This window comes from Triturus cristatus, chromosome 2_2 (genome assembly GCF_964204655.1).
Source record: "Triturus cristatus chromosome 2_2, aTriCri1.1, whole genome shotgun sequence".
In the NCBI taxonomy this organism is placed as follows: Eukaryota; Metazoa; Chordata; class Amphibia; order Caudata; family Salamandridae; genus Triturus; species Triturus cristatus.
In genome coordinates, this window is record NC_140582.1 from 1,251,519,316 (window position 1) to 1,251,539,072 (window position 19,757).

The 19,757-nt window shown below is 53.1% G+C and overlaps 1 protein-coding gene across 1 annotated transcript in view; it reads left to right on the forward strand.

Annotated features, from left to right (window-relative positions):
- Positions 1–19,757, forward strand: part of HTRA2 (HtrA serine peptidase 2) — a 136,792-nt gene that overhangs the window by 49,666 nt on the left and 67,369 nt on the right. Inside the window, exon 2 of the mRNA XM_085642973.1 lies at positions 13,719–13,923. Coding sequence (XP_085499099.1) covers positions 13,719–13,923 — 205 coding nt within the window. The remainder of the gene's footprint in view (positions 1–13,718; positions 13,924–19,757) is intronic.

Here is a 19,757-nt window from a genome sequence, read left to right on the forward strand (position 1 = left end):
CAGATATCCCAGATCCTAGGACCGAGTGCACCACTTGTGAACAAACTTAGTCTGCCCCTAACTTTATATGTGAAAAAGTGGTTGTGGTTACTTGTAAGTCCATATGCTGTATGGAAATTCCAAGTGTTTCTAACATCACTTCTGCCATATCTAGTGCTTCCACCTCTAGTCCTAGACTAGAAGAAGGTGTTTGCTTGTAGCTGGTTTAGCCAGCTCCGCCTTTTGTGCTCCTTCGATACTCTTTCAGAAGACTTGAACATATTCTCAGCCTCAACGAGTGCCCCTGGCCTTGCTCAGCCCTTCCAAAAAGACTACACTTAAATACCTTTCTCAGTGACCAGTGTGATTTATTTAGTGCAGTGGATGTACTGACAAATGTGCCCAAGTATTTAATGAGTGGTTCTCTAAGGAGAAGTCCTTCCACCACCGGACCTGCTTCAACAGGGGCATATTCAGCTAATTTAGGCTAGCTTGAGAGCTGTATGGAGCCGGTCTGTTCTTGTGATATGGCACGGTTTGCATTGCAGAGGCGGCATGTGGTCCATTGTGCCCAACCAGCCAGTGTGTATGGGTCAAATGCTGTGCCCTCATCTTTCACTTAGTAAAGAGCTGTCTGGTTTCGAAAGGCTTCTTGAGGACATATTGAACATTTCTTTAGGAATGCCTTCTGCCCATTACTTACCATCGGCTTTGTGGTTTGTAACTCATATTTACTTGGTTTCTGTCTTCTGGCTTTTGTGTTTTTTCGACTGTCTTGCCTGCCTTTGTCCCTCCTGTGAAGCATGGCCCTTTACCACCTCTTTGACTGGTCCTTGTATTCTTACACGAGGGTTCTCATTGTGGGAACTTCTTTCCTCCCTTTCTCGTGAGGCACTCCAGTAAATTTCATGCGTTTTCAGTTGTCTCCTGTGTGCGAACTCACAGCAGGATTTCTTTAAATTTGTACCTGCCTCCAGTCTTTCTGCTTGACTGATTTTACTTATCGTTGCCGCTACCATATGCCGGTGAGGAACAATGCTCCGTCTACAATCTTGTTTCTTGTGGTCCATGCTCTTTACTAATAGCATAACTTAAACAATCCATCCTCTTCCTCAATTGTGTGCCCATGTCATAGGCACAGGGAGGGAAGGGGGTGCAGAAACACCCCCCAAAAAAACATGCTGGAGTTCAGAAGTGAATGAGCAATAAGCAGGCCTTTAATCTGGCCACATTTGCTGTGCATTTAAAGATGGAGGTCGAATGTCAGGCTCTGTCTCCCAGGAAGCTTGGGGTTTACCTTCTCTGACTGCAAAGTGAAAGGATTCATGTGATCATATTGCTGGTTATGGGATTGTAAAAAGGCAGCAGGATGTTGTTTTTCTAGCTCATAACAGAACCTAAATGCCTGTAAATCAATTGTATAAATATTTCATAATCTATCAGAATTTGGAAGGCAGAAATGAAGCACATTTGTGGTAATTCTGAAGTATGGTAGAAACACATATTTCAATTTCATTTGATATTTGTAAAGCTCAAACGTTTGCCGAAAGGCGTCGAGGCGCTGCCTAAGACTGGAAGTATGACAAAGCTGCAAATTTAGGAGAAAAATAGTCAAATACAGGGGAAAAAACCCAGGACTTTAAACCCTTCCTAAAATTGAGAAGGGCGGTAGTCATGGTCAATTTCAGAGGTAGACGATTCCAGTTTAAGGCCGAACAATGGACCAGGCTCCTTCCTCCCTCAGGTGATGCCACTTCCACATATTGTTTTTGTGCTATATAGCTGTTTCAGTAAAACGGTAAGGCTGTGCAAATGTAATGGTCATTTCTATAGAAAATGTGTTTGCTGTAATAGCAGTGCGCTAACACACACTGCATATTTCACTCTGCGTCACTTAACTTCTCTCTACACCACGCCACTCCACTCTACGACACTCTATGGCATGAGACTCTATGCCACTTCACTTTACACCACCCTACTGCATTTCACTTTACGCCACTCTGTTCTACTTCACTCTACACCACTCTACTCCACTCTATGCCACGCCACTTTACAACACGCTCTCCACTCTACGACACACAACTCCACTCTACGACACGCACCTCCACTCTATGCCACTGCACTTTGTTTACAACATTGCTAAGCTAGACCTATTGGCTTTGACCATGCTCGTTAAACTTTCAGTAATGTGGCCCAACAGGTCAAGTAATTTATCTTGACAGGCTTTTCAAGACCTATCAATGCCTTTCTTCTGATCTTTGGTGAATTTTACCACGAGTCATCATGTTCAGGTCGACATCTGGGATCAGCACCTCATTCCCTTGCAGAGAGGGCCTTGGGCGTCCTACTCGGAGTCTGTTTCAGGCTTTCTTTAGGAAAAGCTTTGTGAAGGCCGGATTGGACATAGGTGCCAATGCCAGCATCCAAGGCCGCTCATCGGGAGAAAGGCTGAGCAAGTCAGACTGAGCCTTTCTCAAAAGCGGAGTCTGTTGACTACAGCCTTCTGCACTTTGAAGTCTCCTGTGTTTACCACCCCTGGTACGTGGGTGCCCGGACCTCCTGGAAATCTGACATCCTGGAAGTATCCAGGTCTGTCCCTGAATCCTTTCCAGCCCAGAAATTCTCTGATTGAGGCTCTGTGGAGCATTATTTATGGTTGCGAGGAAGTCCAATTTTAACTTGTCTGTGTCATCGAAATGTCCACCTTGTTCAGACTTGCGTTTCATATTCTGGAACCCTCCCTCCTGAAAGGTCACTTTGGGTGTCATTTCTGTCTTTTTGGGGCATATACCCCTTTAGTTGCCTAGTAAAGGGTTTGAAGGCTGAGGATAATGTATTAAGGATAACTTGCGCAACTGTGTTACCTTTGGCCTTGGTGAGGCCGTCCTCAAAATACATATCCACTGGAAACGGTCTATTAGGTGCCATGATCATTCACTTGATGTTGGTAATTTGTGATGTAACTAACAGACCCCCTTTAAGTATATGTGGGGTTCGCTCACTGTGGTAATATGCAGAAGTTACGCAGGTCATGCAATCTAAATAAGGTAGAGGGAAGGGGCAAGCTCCTACGGGGAGTACCTGTGTTTACAATAATGGCAACCCCACCTATCTCTGAGGACTGGAGCATCAGGGGAGGAAAGCCTCAAATAAATGTTTGAAATTTCCCCAAAACTTTGGAAAAATCCTGATTTCTCTTAATTGTTGCTGCTACTCGAGTGCTCGGGCACTAGAGTAGCTGGTTGACTGGTCTCTGCCAGTGAATGTACAACAGTGCCCATGGAATGGTATAAGAGGTCAGTTGGCGTGTCAGCTCCCCTGAGGTGCTTGGCGTATCGTCTGGTTTGGGGTCCGCCAAACGTAGGGGGACAGTGCAAGATCTGAGACGCCAACAGGAGAGGGGTGCCTATGTTAGCGTCAGAGATCGCTAACCACTTGAGGTTGGGCCACAACAACGGAAGTTGAAATGCAAATGAGTTAAACGGCAGCAATAGTCAAGATATACATCTGCAGAAAATAAACACAAATTGCTGTAGCATTTGAGTCTCAGTTACAGCAAATAGAGCAAGCACTTTTCATCCTTGCGTAGGCAGGTCAGATGGTGGCAGCACTAGCTGATATTTCAACAGTTGTGTAGGCCTCCTTCACACAATTTCACATCGTATGTTAATTACAATTGGCACATATGTGACCTTTGCTCTGGGCGCTCTACAGAAAGATCAGGGGTTGGATGAGCAGGTAGTCTGAAGTCCTTAATGTCCCAATGTTTATCTTCTGTGGCCCGTGATTTTGATCCTCAATCCACTATTCAACGACAGAAGCCCTTTGTGTCTGAAGCTCCCAAATCGACCACTTTTATCAGACTTAATTTAAGGATAACTAAAAAATGTACGTTGAATTAGGGAAGCATTTGGGCTCATCATTTCTTCTAAGTCCTGGTAATTTGCTTTTTGTACTGGTTTTCCGCATCAGTAATTTTGAATACATTTTCTTTTAAAACGTAAGCTGTGCATTGAAATTATTTTGCCATTTATCATATCTTTGTGGTTATGCAAATACTACCTTCCCACTTAAGTAGTAACAAGCCATCTTGAAATAGTCAAAGAGCCTTACAAAAGGAGTGCTGAAAACATACTGTGAATCTGCTGTGTGATCCAATATCTTCAATTATTCGCAGAGGTTCTATTGTGCATCCTTAATAGTTTGTACACATCAGTTTATAATTTCTGTATGATCCTCTCTGCTGATTCAATGAACGTGGGCCAGTTAATTCTTGAATTAAGTTTCACAAAGTGGAGAAAAGAGAGTACAAAAGTAGTATCCTGGATGTTTGAACGTATCCACAAATTCACTATTATGTAAATGTGTCTGCAAACCCTTGCACACTTAGCACTGGTGGGCAACTCCAGTATCACATCTCTAGTGACACCTGCTGCCAAATTCAAAATCGCAAATGGGGAATCGCTGCGCGCGGGAAAGGAGGAGCCAGCCCTTTTTCTTTGTATGTGGGACAACTAGAGTGGCCTTGATCTATTGTGTGCGATGACTCTCTCAGATGTACTGACTTTGTGACGTCATGGGGTGTAGTACTCTACGAGCAAACAGAGAATTGTGGAAGCAAAATCTGGAACGTATGGATGAAACCTAATTTGGGCACCGCTCACAATACTCTGCCAACCTAAGGTCATTCAACCCTTTGAAACATAATGAAATCATTCCTAGGTTTGAGTATAGAGTCTTGTGCAGTGATATGTCAGTGAGACTGCACTGCATACATTTTAAGTTTAGCCACTTAATACATAGTATGTAATTCGGACATGCACAACTTCTAGCTTAAAGTATACGTTAATCCTTTGTATCTCAATGACCTTGTATGTTTATTAAAGATATCTTAGCCGTCAGCTAATGGCCTCTCTGATGATAGAAGTTAATCCTCTGTACCCCAAAAAACCTTGTTGCCTGTGTATTAAACATGCCCTAGCAGATGGCTAATGGTGCCTCTGATACTATAAGCTTTTCCTCTGTATCCCAGTGAACCTCATTGCATGTGTATTAGAGCAGTATGGAGCCCTAGCAGATGACTAATGGTCCCTCTGATGATAGAAGTTAATCCTGTGTGTCTCAATGAACCTCTTTGCATGTGTATGGCTAATGGTGCCTCTGATGATATACGTTAATCCTCTGTATCCCAGTGAACCTCTTTGCATGTGTATGGCTAATGGCCCCTGTTGGAAGGCGGACCCCGAGGAGTCGGTGAGACCACCAAGGGGGGGCCCTCTCACTGCACGAAGTAGCCGAGCGCTGCCGAGAAGTCTCCTGAGAGATCCTTCTCCTATCCCGTACTAGCACAGTAACACCACCACACCGGACTCAAGGAGGTTGTCTCAAGACAAGCAATTCTTTATCATCAATAAAAAGGTTACGAGTTCAATATTTACACGAAGGGATCGAGGGATCCACCAAAAGTCTCAATGTCTCTTTGGAAGGGTAGGGGTAGCGGGTCAGTCTTTGGCAGGAGTGCGGTACGAGGGTACCTGGGGCCCAGTTCTTATCCTCAAGCTGGAGGACCTCCGATCTCGGAGGGGTCGAGCCGCGACGGCGTCAGCAGGGCTCTGGCGTACAGTTCGTGGAGAGCCGCGATTCAATCAGCAGGGCTCTCAAGATGGTTTCTGCTCAGCTCGAGCCGCGACGTCGTCAGCAGGGCTCCGAGGAAGGTTTCAGCGAGGTTGGGCCGCGACAGCGTCAGCAGGGCTCCGATGTTGTTCAGAAAGGGTTCACAAGAAGGAGCCGCGACGCAGTCAGCAGGGCTCGTGATGGTTCCGACAAGAGTTCTTCTCCGTAGGGTCAGCCGCGATTCAATCAGCAGGGCTCTCGACTCCGGGATACAACTGCCGAGCTGTGGTGGGGTCGCCCCAGATATAGGTCTGGAGCCCTTTGATGTCCGGACCTATGCGCCCGAGGGGGCGGAGTGGCCGGGTGGAGGGGGCCAGACGCCCAGCAGGAGAGGCGCCAGGCCCATGGGAGTTTGCAGGGTGATCACACCTCGAGAGGGGAGGACAGTTGGGGGTCCCATCGATACTGTCCTCCGCCGGGGCGATGAATGGTTCCTGCGGCACCCCCTGGTCAGTTCGTGGTGCCTCGATGTCGGGGCTTCGCTGGGGTCGAGGCTGGGTTGAGCGGGGTCGCGCCGGCTGGGGCACGGTGTGACGTGGATGCCAACAAGATGGCGGAGCCACGAGGAGTATGCGACCACGTGCAGCTCCGGGTGAAGGGCCTTGGTGCAGTCCAGACGGGTGGCCCGTGACGGCCGGGGCGGGGAACGGCCACAATCCAGGGGGTTAAGGACCACGCCACGAGGCCAGGTCCAACAGGCGTCCCCCCCAGCCGAAGGCATGGAGAGTCACCCATCTCCTTGGGGATTCTCCTCGTCAAGGCGGAAGAAGCGGGACAGGCCGTCGGCGTTGGCGTGGTCATTGCCGGGCCGGTGTTCGACGTCAAAGTCCATCCCTTGTAGCGAGATGGACCATCGCAGCAGCTTGGGGTTCTCGCCCCGCATTCGCATTAACCATTGCAAGGGCCGGTGGTCGGTCTGGACCCGGAAGTGGGCGCCAAAGAGGTAGGGCCGGAGCTTCTTGAGGGCCCACACCACAGCGAAGGCCTCGCGCTCAATAGTGCTCCAGCGTTGCTCCCGCGGCAGTAGTCGCCGGCTGATGAAGGCCACTGGTCTGTCGAGCCCCCTTTCGTCAGTTTGGGAGAGGACGGCCCCGATCCCATACTCGGAGGCGTCCGTCTGTACCACGAACTCCTTCTGGTAGTCCAGGGCTTGCAGCACCGGAGCAGTACACATGGCCGTTTTGAGGGTGTCGAAGGCTGTTTGGCAGCGGGGTGTCCAGTGTACCTTCTTGGGCTGTTTTTTGGACGTTAACTCTGTGAGGGGGCCAACAATGCTCCCATAGTCCCGGATAAACCGCCGGTAGTATCCGGTGAGGCCCAGGAAGGCCCGGACAGCGGTCTGGGTAGTGGGGGGTTCCCAGGTCTGGATGGCATCTATCTTCGCTTGGAGGGGGGCCACCTGCCCGCTCCCCACTTGATGGCCCAGGTAGGTCACGGATCCGTGGCCGATTTGGCATTTGCTGGCCTTGATTGTGAGCCCGGCCCGCTGGAGGGCGGCCAGGACGGCCTCCAGGTGGAGGAGGTGCTCGGCCCAGTGGTTGCTGTACACGGCAATGTCATCTAAGTAGGCCGCGCTGAAGGCCTCAAGCCCGGCCAAAACCTTGTTCACCAGTCTTTGGAAGGTGGCCGGGGCGTTCTTCATTCCGAAGGGCATCACCCGAAAGTGGTAATGCCCATCCGGAGTCGAAAAGGCGGATCTTTCTTGGGCGCCGGGGGTGAGCTGGATTTGCCAGTACCCGGCGGTGAGGTCCAGCGTGCTCAAGTAGCGAGCGGCCCCTAGGCGGTCGATCAGTTCGTCGGCCCGGGGTATCGGGTGTGCGTCCGTCTTGGTTACTACATTCAGGGCTCGGTAGTCCACGCAGAATCGCAACTCCGGGGGGTGACCGGGAGCTGCGGCCTTGGGCACCAGGACGACAGGGCTGGCCCACGGGCTGTCGGAAGGCTCGATGACCCCCAGGGCCAGCATCTTTGCTACTTCGGCCTGGATGCAGGCCCGCACTCGGTCAGGCACCCGGTAGGCTCTGTGTCGTATGGGGGGGTTCTCCCCGGTGTCGACGTCGTGGACGCACCAGTGGGTCACCCCCGGGGAGAGAGAGAAGAGGGCTGCGTAGTCCCGCAGTAATCGCTGGCAGTCGTTGCGCTGCTCCGGGGTCAGGGACGAGGCGAGTTGGACCCCTTCGATCGATCCATCGTGAATGTCGGATTGCAAGAGGTCGGGCAAGGGCTCGGAGTCGTCCTCGCCCCCCTCGTCGGTCGCCAGCAGCAGGCTCAGTTCGGTCCGGGCGAAGTGGGGTTTTAGCCTGTTCCCATGTAGGACCCGGAGGGGGTTCCGGGGTGACTCCAGATCGACCAGGTAGGTGACGGGACTTTTCTTCTCCACCACCTTGAAGGGCCCGGTCCATTTGTCCTGGAGGGCGCCGGGTTCGACCGGGGCCATGACCCATACTTTCTGACCTGGCTCGAATTCTACCGTAGAAGTGTTGCGATCGTACCACCGCTTCATGTCCTCCTGGCTGGCCTCGAGGTTGGCTTTGGCTATGGCTCGGAACTTGCGGGTCTGGTTTCGGAGGGTCAGGAGGTATCGGTAGACGTCAGGAGGGGCGCCTCGGGGCTTCATCTCCCAGCCCTCCTTGACCAGGCTGAGTGGTCCGCGGACCGGGTGTCCATACAATAGTTCAAACGGGCTGAACCCCAGGGACTTCTGCGGGACCTCCCGATAGGCAAACAGGAGGCAGGGCAGCAGGACATCCCATTTCCGCCTGAGGGGTTCTTCCAGGCCCTGGATCATCCCTTTCAATGTTCGGTTGAACCGCTCAACCAGTCCGTTCCCCTGAGGGTGATATGGGGTCGTGAACTTGTATGTGACCCCGCATTGTTGCCACAGGGACCGCATGTACCTGGAGATAAAGTTCGTGCCACGGTCGCTCACCACTTCGCTGGGGAATCCCACTCGGGAGAAGATCCCCATCAAGGCCCGGCCTACCACAGGGGCCGTTATAGTTCTGAGCGGGACCGCCTCCGGGTACCTGGTGGCGTGGTCCACGAGGACCAGGATGAAGCGGTGGCCCAGGGCGGTTTGGGGGTCCAGGGGTCCCACAATGTCGATTCCGACTCGTTCAAACGGGGTGCTGACGGCGGGAAAGGGCTGGAGGGGGGCCTTGACCCGACCCCCCGTCTTTCCGCTGGCTTGGCAGGTCTGGCAGGACCGGCAGTGGTTGTCCACATCTCTCCGCATCCGGGGCCAGTAGAAGTGGGTCACCAGACGACTGTACGTTTTGTCTTGCCCCAAGTGTCCGGCGAGGGGCACATCATGGGCCAGGTTGAGAAGGAACTCCCGGAAGCGGAGGGGGACCACCAACACGCGGCCGGCCCCGAGTTCTGCCACTTTCTGTTCACTGTACAACAGGCCCTCGGCCCAGTAGATCCAGTGGGTGCCGGTCTGGTCACCGTTGGCTTGCGCGGTCGCCTGCTGTCGGACCCCTTCGAGAGAGGGACAGGACTGTTGCTCTTGCTGGAACTGCTCTCGGGTGGGGCCCCCTTCATGTTGCCATTGCGTCAGTTCTGGTAGGGCGTTCGGAGAAGCCATCTCTTCGGGGGAGGATTCGCTGGGCCCGGGGTCGGTGTCCGCCTCCTCCTCGCTGCTGGCGGGAGGGGGTGTGAGCCCCTCGGGTCGGGCAGTCCCGGAGGTCGAGGATGAGCGGGGGGCCTGGGCGGTCATGGACCGGGTGATGGCGCAGGCCCAATCAGCCAGTCCCAACATTCGGAGGTGCTCTCGTCGTTCTACTTGAGCCCAGGGGGAACTCTCCAAGTCGTTCCCCAGGAGGCAGTCGACCGGGGCGTCGTCGCGCACTGTCACCTTCAGCAGGCCCGTCACCCCTCCCCACTCGAAGGGGACCAGGGCCATCTGGCATAGGCTTTCACTGTTGTCGGCCGTCCGCACAGGGCACAGCACATTCGGTAGAATCTGTTCAGGGGTCACCAGGTGGCAGCGGACAGCGGTGATACTGGCGCCGGTGTCGCGAAGGGCTTCGGCCCGTTGTCCGTTGACCGTGACCTGCTGCCGGTACTTCTGGGTGTTGGTTGGGATGGGGGTGCAGGGTACCATCTCTCGGCTACCCAGGCAGACCAGGGACATGGCTGCCGGCTCCCACTCAGTGTTTTCTCGGTCGAGGGCCTCTTCTTTCTCCTCTCCCCCCAAGGCGGCGGCTGTCAGCTGCCGGGGCGGGGGCCCGCCGGCCCCGTTTCTTCGGTTCAGGGGGCAGGCCGGGTCGCTGGCAAAGTGTCCGGTTTGTTGGCAGCCATAGCAGGTCACTGGTGGCCGTGGTCCGGGTCGGGCCGGGCCCACCCTTTGCGCTAGGCTCGGGGAGAGATGTGGCTGCGGTGGCCCTCGAGGGGGGCTCCTGGGGGCCCCAGCGGGAGGGTCTCGGTTCCTGTTCGGCCCTCCCCCCCCACCGCGCTGGCGTGGGGGTCCGTTGGGGTTCCTCTGGTACTCCCCCATTGAGCTCCGGGGGACCCGGGAGTTGACCCATCGATCGGCCTCGACGGCAAGTTTTCGCGGGTCGGTCATTTTGCTGTCGAGGAGGTGCTGTCTCAGTTCCACGAAGCAATTGTTGGAAAGATGTTCCCAGACGATGAGGTCGACCAGTTGCCCGTAGGTGGTTACTTTGCTGCCTTTGATCCACCCTTCTAGGGCCCGACTGAAAAAGTCCACATATTCCACCCATGTGGTACCCGGGATTTTCTTGCAGTCTCGGAACCGCTGGCGGTACATCTCCGCTGTTAGCCCGTAGCGGGTGAGCAGGGCCTCCTTCATGTGATCGTAGGAGGTCATCACCTCCTCCGGTAGCTGGAGCAGCGTGTCCCGCCCTTCACTCAGGAATCGCCCCCACAGGCCTGCGCCCCAGTCTTTTCGGGGCACTCGATGGGAGGTCATGGCCACCTCGTAGGCCTTGAACCATTGTTGGATATCGTCATTCTTGTAATACTCCTTGACGACCTCCTTCGGGATATGCACCTTGGCCTCGGGGGGCGGTAGAGTGTCTCTAGTACTGGGGGTGTTGGTCCCTCCGTTCTTGGCCTTGATCTCGAGCTCCTTGAGACTGCGCTCGTGCTCAAGAGTTAGTTTCTTTTCCTCCAACTCCCGGTGTCGTCTCTTCTCTTCTATTTCTTCTTGAAGGCGTAGCTGCTCGAGGGCCAGTTTCTTTTCTGCCAGCTGGAGTTTGCCGTCCAGTCGCAGTCGGGCGAGCTCTAGCTCGTGGCTCCGGACCTTTTCCCGCTCTCGTATTTCTTCCTCGGAGAAGCCGGTTTCTAGGCTCTTTCTTCCTCCGGTTGCCGGGGTCAGTGCGGTTGCTGTGGTCTCCGTCAGGGGCAAGGGCCCTTCTTCCTGGGAGGGGCCTGCCCCAGCCTCCAACCATGCCCTCAGAGCTTTCTGCATCTCTTCCTTGGTACCGAGGCTGGTGGTTGCAATGCCTTTGTCTCTGCAGAACTGTTTTAATTCTTTGTGCGTATATTCTTCCAGCCGTTCGGGCTGGAACTCCATTGTCGCGTTGTTTTCCTGGCTGCTCATGATGCTAATCGTTTGGATGGGTAGCTAGTGGGTACTGGCTGGTACGTACTGCGTTCGGCTCGGATCCCGTCGCTGGCCACCAAATGTTGGAAGGCGGACCCCGAGGAGTCGGTGAGACCACCAAGGGGGGGCCCTCTCACTGCACGAAGTAGCCGAGCGCTGCCGAGAAGTCTCCTGAGAGATCCTTCTCCTATCCCGTACTAGCACAGTAACACCACCACACCGGACTCAAGGAGGTTGTCTCAAGACAAGCAATTCTTTATCATCAATAAAAAGGTTACGAGTTCAATATTTACACGAAGGGATCGAGGGATCCACCAAAAGTCTCAATGTCTCTTTGGAAGGGTAGGGGTAGCGGGTCAGTCTTTGGCAGGAGTGCGGTACGAGGGTACCTGGGGCCCAGTTCTTATCCTCAAGCTGGAGGACCTCCGATCTCGGAGGGGTCGAGCCGCGACGGCGTCAGCAGGGCTCTGGCGTACAGTTCGTGGAGAGCCGCGATTCAATCAGCAGGGCTCTCAAGATGGTTTCTGCTCAGCTCGAGCCGCGACGTCGTCAGCAGGGCTCCGAGGAAGGTTTCAGCGAGGTTGGGCCGCGACAGCGTCAGCAGGGCTCCGATGTTCCAGGTGGTTCAGAAAGGGTTCACAAGAAGGAGCCGCGACGCAGTCAGCAGGGCTCGTGATGGTTCCGACAAGAGTTCTTCTCCGTAGGGTCAGCCGCGATTCAATCAGCAGGGCTCTCGACTCCGGGATACAACTGCCGAGCTGTGGTGGGGTCGCCCCAGATATAGGTCTGGAGCCCTTTGATGTCCGGACCTATGCGCCCGAGGGGGCGGAGTGGCCGGGTGGAGGGGGCCAGACGCCCAGCAGGAGAGGCGCCAGGCCCATGGGAGTTTGCAGGGTGATCACACCTCGAGAGGGGAGGACAGTTGGGGGTCCCATCGATACTGTCCTCCGCCGGGGCGATGAATGGTTCCTGCGGCACCCCCTGGCCAGTTCGTGGTGCCTCGATGTCGGGGCTTCGCTGGGGTCGAGGCTGGGTTGAGCGGGGTCGCGCCGGCTGGGGCACGGTGTGACGTGGATGCCAACAAGATGGCGGAGCCACGAGGAGTATGCGACCACGTGCAGCTCCGGGTGAAGGGCCTTGGTGCAGTCCAGACGGGTGGCCCGTGACGGCCGGGGCGGGGAACGGCCACAATCCAGGGGGTTAAGGACCACGCCACGAGGCCAGGTCCAACAGCCCCTCTGATGATATACGTTAATCCTCTGTATCCCAGTGAACCTCTTTGCATGTGTTTGGCTAATGGCGCCTCTGATGATATACGTTAATCCTCTGTATCTCAATGAACCTCTTTGCATGTGTATGGCTAATGGTGCCTCTGATGATATACGTTAATCCTGTGTATCTCAATGAACCTCTTTGCATGTGTATGGCTAATGGTGCCTCTGATGATATACGTTGATCCGCTGTATCTCAATGAACCTCCTTGCATGTGTATGGCTAATGGCCCCTCTGATGATATATGTTAATCCTCTGTATCCCAGTGAACCTCTTTGCATGTGTTTGGCTAATGGCCCCTCTGATGATATACGTTAATCCTCTGTATCCCAGTGAACCTCTTTGCATGTGTATGCTAATGGCGCCTCTGATGATATACGTTAACCCTCTGTATCTCAATGAACCTCTTTGCATGTGTATGCTAATGGCCCCTCTGATGATATACGTTAATCCTCTGTATCTCAATAAACCTCTTTGCATGTGTATGGCAAATGGCCCCTCTGATGATATACGTTAATCCTCTGTATCCCAGTGAACCTCTTTGCATGTGTTTGGCTAATGGCCCCTCTGATGATATACGTTAATCCTCTGTATCCCAGTGAACCTCTTTGCATGTGTTTGGCTAATGGCGCCTCTGATGATATACGTTAATCCTCTGTATCTCAATGAACCTCTTTGCATGTGTATGGCTAATGGCGCCTCTGATGATATACGTTAATCCTCTGTATCTCAATGAACCTCTTTGCATGTGTATGGCTAATGGTGCCTCTGATGATATACGTTAATCCTCTGTATCTCAATGAACCTCTTTGCATGTGTATGGCTAATGGGCCCTCTGATGATATACGTTAATCCTCTGTATCTCAATGAACCTCTTTGCATGTGTTTGGCTAATGGGCCCTCTGATGATATACGTTAATCCTCTGTATCTCAATGAACCTCTTTGCATTTGTATGGCTAATGGTCTCTCTGATGATATACATTAATCCTCTGTATCTCAATGAACCTCTTTGCATGTGTATGGCTAATGGTCCCTCTGATGATATACGTTACTCCTCTGTATCTCAATGAACCTCGTTGCACGTGTATTAAAGATGTCCGAGCCAACAGCTAATGGAGCCTCTGATAGCTGCGTGTGGCATCCAAGCGAGCAGGGAAAGTAATGATGGCGGTGAGAGTTGATGTGTGGCCTTTAACTCATTCAGTTGTCTCCACTTTGTGACAGGCACCCATTTTCTGGACGTGAAGTACCCCTCTCCAATGGTTCTGGATTTTTGGTCTCCAAGGATGGACTCATTGTGACCAACGCACATGTGGTGGCCAACAAAAGAAGAGTGCGTGTGAAGCTGGCCAATGGGGAGATGTACGATGCTGTTGTACGCGATGTGGACCAGGTGGCAGACATAGCTACCATTAAAATCAATGCCAAGGTAAGCAAGAGCTGGCGTTATTGACTCTGCGTTTACTCACCAAAGTTATATGTAAGAACATTATTGGTGCTCAACTGACCCTTTTGTTCCCCCCCCCCCCTCACGGCCCCACAAAAAAGGGACCCCTCTCTCCATGCAAAGTGTTGGTGGAAGGAGTTTAGTTTTATATATACGTAATGTATGAGATGGGTGTGAGAAGAAAACCAATTCAGAAACTAGGTTTATTCGTTTATTATTGGATTATTGCATTTTACAAAGCATAGTCTGCAATAGCACAGCAGGTGTTCCATTTTAGCTAACATAAAAAGTAGAATGCAGTCATATACAAGGAAAAAGCAACAAAAATGAACACTAACCCACAAACCCCTCTTCGTATTCAGGCGTGCTACTACCTCACCTGTTGGTAAGTTGCTTATACCATCTATATTAAGTACAGTGCGGATTATAGTGGTCTGTGGGTTGACCGTTCACACATTAAAGCAGTAGGACCCTCCGATCCTTGGGGATTCGCAGCCTCAATAGATAACGTTGGCAGCATGACGAGCGAATCGAGGGCGCAGCAGTGATGCCATTTTCATTAGTTGTCCAGCTCAGGGGCCACCTCCCTCAGGCTCCCCTGTTTCTTTTCCAATCAGATATTGCTGGTATAATCCCCAGAAGCCCTTGGGGCGACACTGTGGTGGATGTAGCTCACTATATCCGTCAGAGTGTGTATTACAATAAAGCATATCTGCATTCCATTCTATCCGCATTCCATTCTATCCGCATTCCATTCTATCCGCATTCCATACATTCCATTCCGTGATGAGTGGTATTGGACCCTTCGCCCAGCGCAGCCACTCTACACCTGGCAAGCAACAATCCCATCGCTACCAGCTTCCTGCGGTCTCCCGGTCATAGCCAAACCGTGCGCCCAGTGGGTTGGGCACCAAGAGCTGTCCTGTGATCTCGCTCAGTACCGAAAAGACCTTCTCCCAAAAAGCCAGAACACCAGGACACAGCCAGGCTACTTGAAAGAACCCAGCCTCTTGCTCCGCACACCTGTCGCAGTGTCTCGTTGCCCATACCGATGCAGTCTATTAGGAGTGTAGTACACCTTCTAAAATCTCCTGAGGCGGAAGCCGGGAGACGTCCACTTTTAAAAATTGTATTTTCACTTGTGTGTCACCCTTTAGTCCTGTATTTTAACTGGGCACTTACCCGGCTGTTAGCTCCTTCAGCGGGTCAGAGACGCGCCTGAACAGCGACTCCTTCGCTGCACCGACCCAACGCTAGAAAATACAACATCGGCGAGGAAGTGAGGCAACGCCCACATTGAGGCCACGCCCACCCGCCACAGTACTTAAGCGCTGGCATCAGCGCCAACTAACCAGAACTGCTAAAATCTCCTGAGGCGGAAGCCGGGAGACGTCCACTTTTAAAAATTGTATTTTCACTTGTGTGTCACCCTTTAGTCCTGTATTTTAACTGGGCACTTACCCGGCTGTTAGCTCCTTCAGCGGGTCAGAGACGCGCCTGAACAGCGACTCCTTCGCTGCACCGACCTAACGCTAGAAAATACAACATCGGCGAGGAAGTGAGGCAACGCCCACATTGAGGCCACGCCCACCCGCCACAGTACTTAAGCGCTGGCATCAGCGCCAACTAACCAGAACTGCTAAAATCTCCTGAGGCGGAAGCCGGGAGACGTCCACTTTTAAAAATTGTATTTTCACTTGTGTGTCACCCTTTAGTCCTGTATTTTAACTGGGCACTTACCCGGCTGTTAGCTCCTTCAGCGGGTCAGAGACGCGCCTGAACAGCGACTCCTTCGCTGCACCGACCTAACGCTAGAAAATACAACATCGGCGAGGAAGTGAGGCAACGCCCACATTGAGGCCACGCCCACCCGCCACAGTACTTAAGCGCTGGCATCAGCGCCAACTAACCAGAACTGCTAAAATCTCCTGAGGCGGAAGCCGGGAGACGTCCACTTTTAAAAATTGTATTTTCACTTGTGTGTCACCCTTTAGTCCTGTATTTTAACTGGGCACTTACCCGGCTGTTAGCTCCTTCAGCGGGTCAGAGACGCGCCTGAACAGCGACTCCTTCGCTGCACCGACCTAACGCTAGAAAATACAACATCGGCGAGGAAGTGAGGCAACGCCCACATTGAGGCCACGCCCCTTTTCCTACCCATTAAAATGTGCAACCACAGGACGCGCAGCGGACGAGCGCAGCGGACGAGCGCAGCGGGAGCGCCGTTTGCGCGCCGAAGGCGCGCCTAAGGCAAGCCCGTCTGCGCCCGTCCGCGCACGACCGGGCCTAGGGCCAGACTCCATGCCGGTCCCTCCAACTACAAAGTTGAGTTACTCCCGCAAGGAGCTACTCAGCCTCAGACCCCGAAAAACTAGCGCATGCCACGTCCTGCAAGATCCTAATACCCCCTACGTCAGCTGCACCATTTGCAAACCGACGAAGCTACACCTCCCTAAATCCCCGATCCCACCGCCGGTCATCAAAATGGCGACAATTAATTGCAGATCGCTTCCGAAGCATGCTCTGCATATAAATCACCTGATTGACGATCTAGACCTGGACATACTCTTCTTGACAGAAACGTGGATCACGGGGGATTCCAATTCCGATATGGTATTGGCTCTCCCCCCCGGCTTTCTCATCTTGTCCCAACCACGCCCTTTAGGAAGAGGAGGTGGAATTGCTATCATTTTCAGGGACCACCTAGCCGGCCGTATTAACACTATGACAACCCCGGACTCAGAGAGCTGTCTCTTCACCTTTCAGCTTACTCCGACCAGTTCCCTCTCAGGTCTTCTGGTGTACCGGCCTCCCGGCCACTTCGCCCCCTTCGCAGCTTCCCTTTTGGAAATTGTTTCCTCTTCAGCCCACCTCTCATCAAACTTTCTACTAACAGGCGACCTCAACATTCACTTTGACGACCCGTTGGACACAGGCGCCGCTGATCTTATCTGCGACCTGGCTTCCCATGGCCTTCTTCTTGCCAACTCAGGCCCAACACATGTCAAAGGACACCTCCTTGACCCAGTGTTTTCAAACATCCCCTCCCTCCAATTTACCAACTCCCAACCTCTCCCATGGACGGACCATTTTGTTATCACCTTCAACATTCCTGGGGCTATCAAGAATCCCCAGAAAGCCCCCACCTTCTCCAAGGACAGATCGTGGGCCAAACTCTCAACAGGGGACTGGGCTACAGCTCTGGACTCTTCTACCCCGAGCCTTTCGGCTGACCCGTCCGAGGCTGACACCCAAGTAAGAGGCTGGCTCTCCTCCTCCCTTGATAGCCTCATTCCCCTAAAAAATCGGGAGATCAAAAACAGGTCAATAGGTCATGCCCCGTGGTACACCCCGGAACTCCGTGACCTCCGCAAAGAATGTAAAAAAGCGGAAAGATTGTGGAGAAAAGACTGGCTACATAGTAATAAAGACATCTATAATATAGCAGTAAGACGCTATAAATCGGCCATCAAACTAGCCAAGTCGACCTTTTACGACAATAGAATTAAAAACGCGGCCAATTCCACTAAGGAATCCTTCCTGATAGTTAAGGAACTACTTAACATTCCCTCAGCTCCCGCAGCCTCTCCCCCCCCCGCCGGGCAGATGTAAGGACTTAGCCTCATTTTTTGACTCCAAAATCACGCGGATCTTGGAATCCCTCCCCCTAATCAGCCCCCCCACCCCGGTGGAGTTAGACGCCCACTCTACCAGCCCGAGGCTGTCCTCCTTTAGAGAAATCTCCCTCGATGAGGTCACTACCACGCTGGCTAAAATGAGAAGTGGATCCCCCCTGGACCCAGCACCCGTCAGATTCTTAAAAACTGTTTCTCCCAGCATCTCACCTACCATTAGGGATCTGATAAGCACATCTCGGGCCCAAGGCATAGTGCCCTCCTCCTGGAAGGGCGCAGTCGTCAAGGCCCTGCTGAAAAAATCCAACCTAAACCCGGACGATTTGGCCAACTATAGACCCATTTCGCTCCTTCCCTGTTTCAGCAAGGTGGTGGAGAAATTGGTCAATGTGCAACTCTCCCAATTCCTCGAGACGAATAAAATACTACGTCAGTCACAAACCAGATTTCGGCCAGGCCACGGCACAGACACCGCACTCCTCTCCGTCATCGAGGAGACTAGGTGTATCCTGGACTCAGGAGGATCAGTGGCAGTGATCCTCCTGGACCTCAGTGCCGCATTCGACACAGTGGACCACCGTGTCCTCCTCCACCGCCTGGCCAAGGCAGGAATTGTGGGAGCAGCACATGCCTGGATCCAATCCTTCCTCACGGGACGTTCATTTCAGGTGTGGGACGCTAACTCCCGATCAGACCCCCTCCCGCTCACGCGGGGTGTGCCCCAGGGGTCCTCGCTCAGTCCCACCCTGTTTAATGTCTACATGGCCCCGCTGGAGGATGTGGTTACCCGCTATGGGATAAAAATAGTCAACTATGCCGACGACACACAACTCGTCGTCTCCCTGTCCCAGTTGGACAAGAACCCTGAAATCCTACTCAACTGCCTGCAAGACATACATATCTGGATGTGCGAATCCTCACTGAAGCTGAACGGGGCAAAAACGGAAATCATGCTGCTGGGCAACAAATGGTCTTCTGTCCCTCCCTCAGCCTGGCCAGACTCCTTCGGTGACATCCCCACGCCCAAGACAGAAATTAAAACACTGGGCTTCTGGTTGGAGCAGGACCTTTCCATGAAGACCCAGGCAGTCAAGACCGCAGGGACATGCTTTGGTCTTCTCCGCTCAATTCGGAAGATCCTCCCCCTCCTGCCCCCCCTGTCCAGGAAACTTCTGGTGCAGGGGCTCATATTAGCACGCTTGGACTACGGCAACGCCGCATTCCTCGGGGCTCCTGAAACCACCCTGACCAAACTTCAGCGTGTACAAAATGCCGCGGCGAGACTCATTCTCAACCTTCCCCCCAGAGCCCACACCACACCGGCCCTCAAATCTCTTCACTGGCTTCCGGTCCGCCAGCGAGTGGAGTTTAAGGCCATGTGCATCACGCACAAACTCATCAATGGGGTGGGACCCGCCACCCTCAAAGATATGATTACACCCTATAAAGCCCACAGAAACCTCCGCTCGGACAGCGAACATCTGGCCACAGTCCCAAGATTCAAGAAGTCGCGCACTGGTGGACGCCGCTTCTCGGTTAAGGCCTCCTCCACGTGGAACGCACTTCCTCGTCTGCTGCGTCTGGAACCCAGCCACACACTTTTCCGCAAAAAACTCAAAACCCTCCTCTTCCCCAAATAGTTCCGGGTTTTCGCCCGTCCTGGATTTTACAGTACTATAGCGCGGGGATGCCTTCGGGTCACCAGGCGCTCTACAAATCTCAAAATAAATAAATAAATAAATATACTTAAAATGCATTAAACAATGTCTGCCATTCAGGGACACCCGCCTCGCAGCAGAATGACCAGCACTTATCGGGGTCAATCAGGCCGGGGATAGGGCATAGGGGCATTTATGTGACTGTGCCCTAAAAGAGCATGTCTGCCTGAAAGCTTTCGGCAGGGCCTGCTCTGGTTTTAGAAACCAGGGCATAGGGGCATTTATGTGACTGTGCCCTAAGAGAGCATGCCTGCCTGGAAGCTTTCGGCATGGCCTGCTCGGGGTTCAGAAACCAGGGCATAGGGGCATTTATGTGACTGTGCCCTAAGAGAGCATACCTGCCCCGAAGCTTTCGGCAGGGCCTGCTCGGGGTTCAGAAACCAGGGCATAGGGGCATTTATGTGACTGTCCCCTAAGAGAGCATGCCTGCCCCGAAGCTTTCGGCAGGGCCTGCTCGGGGTTC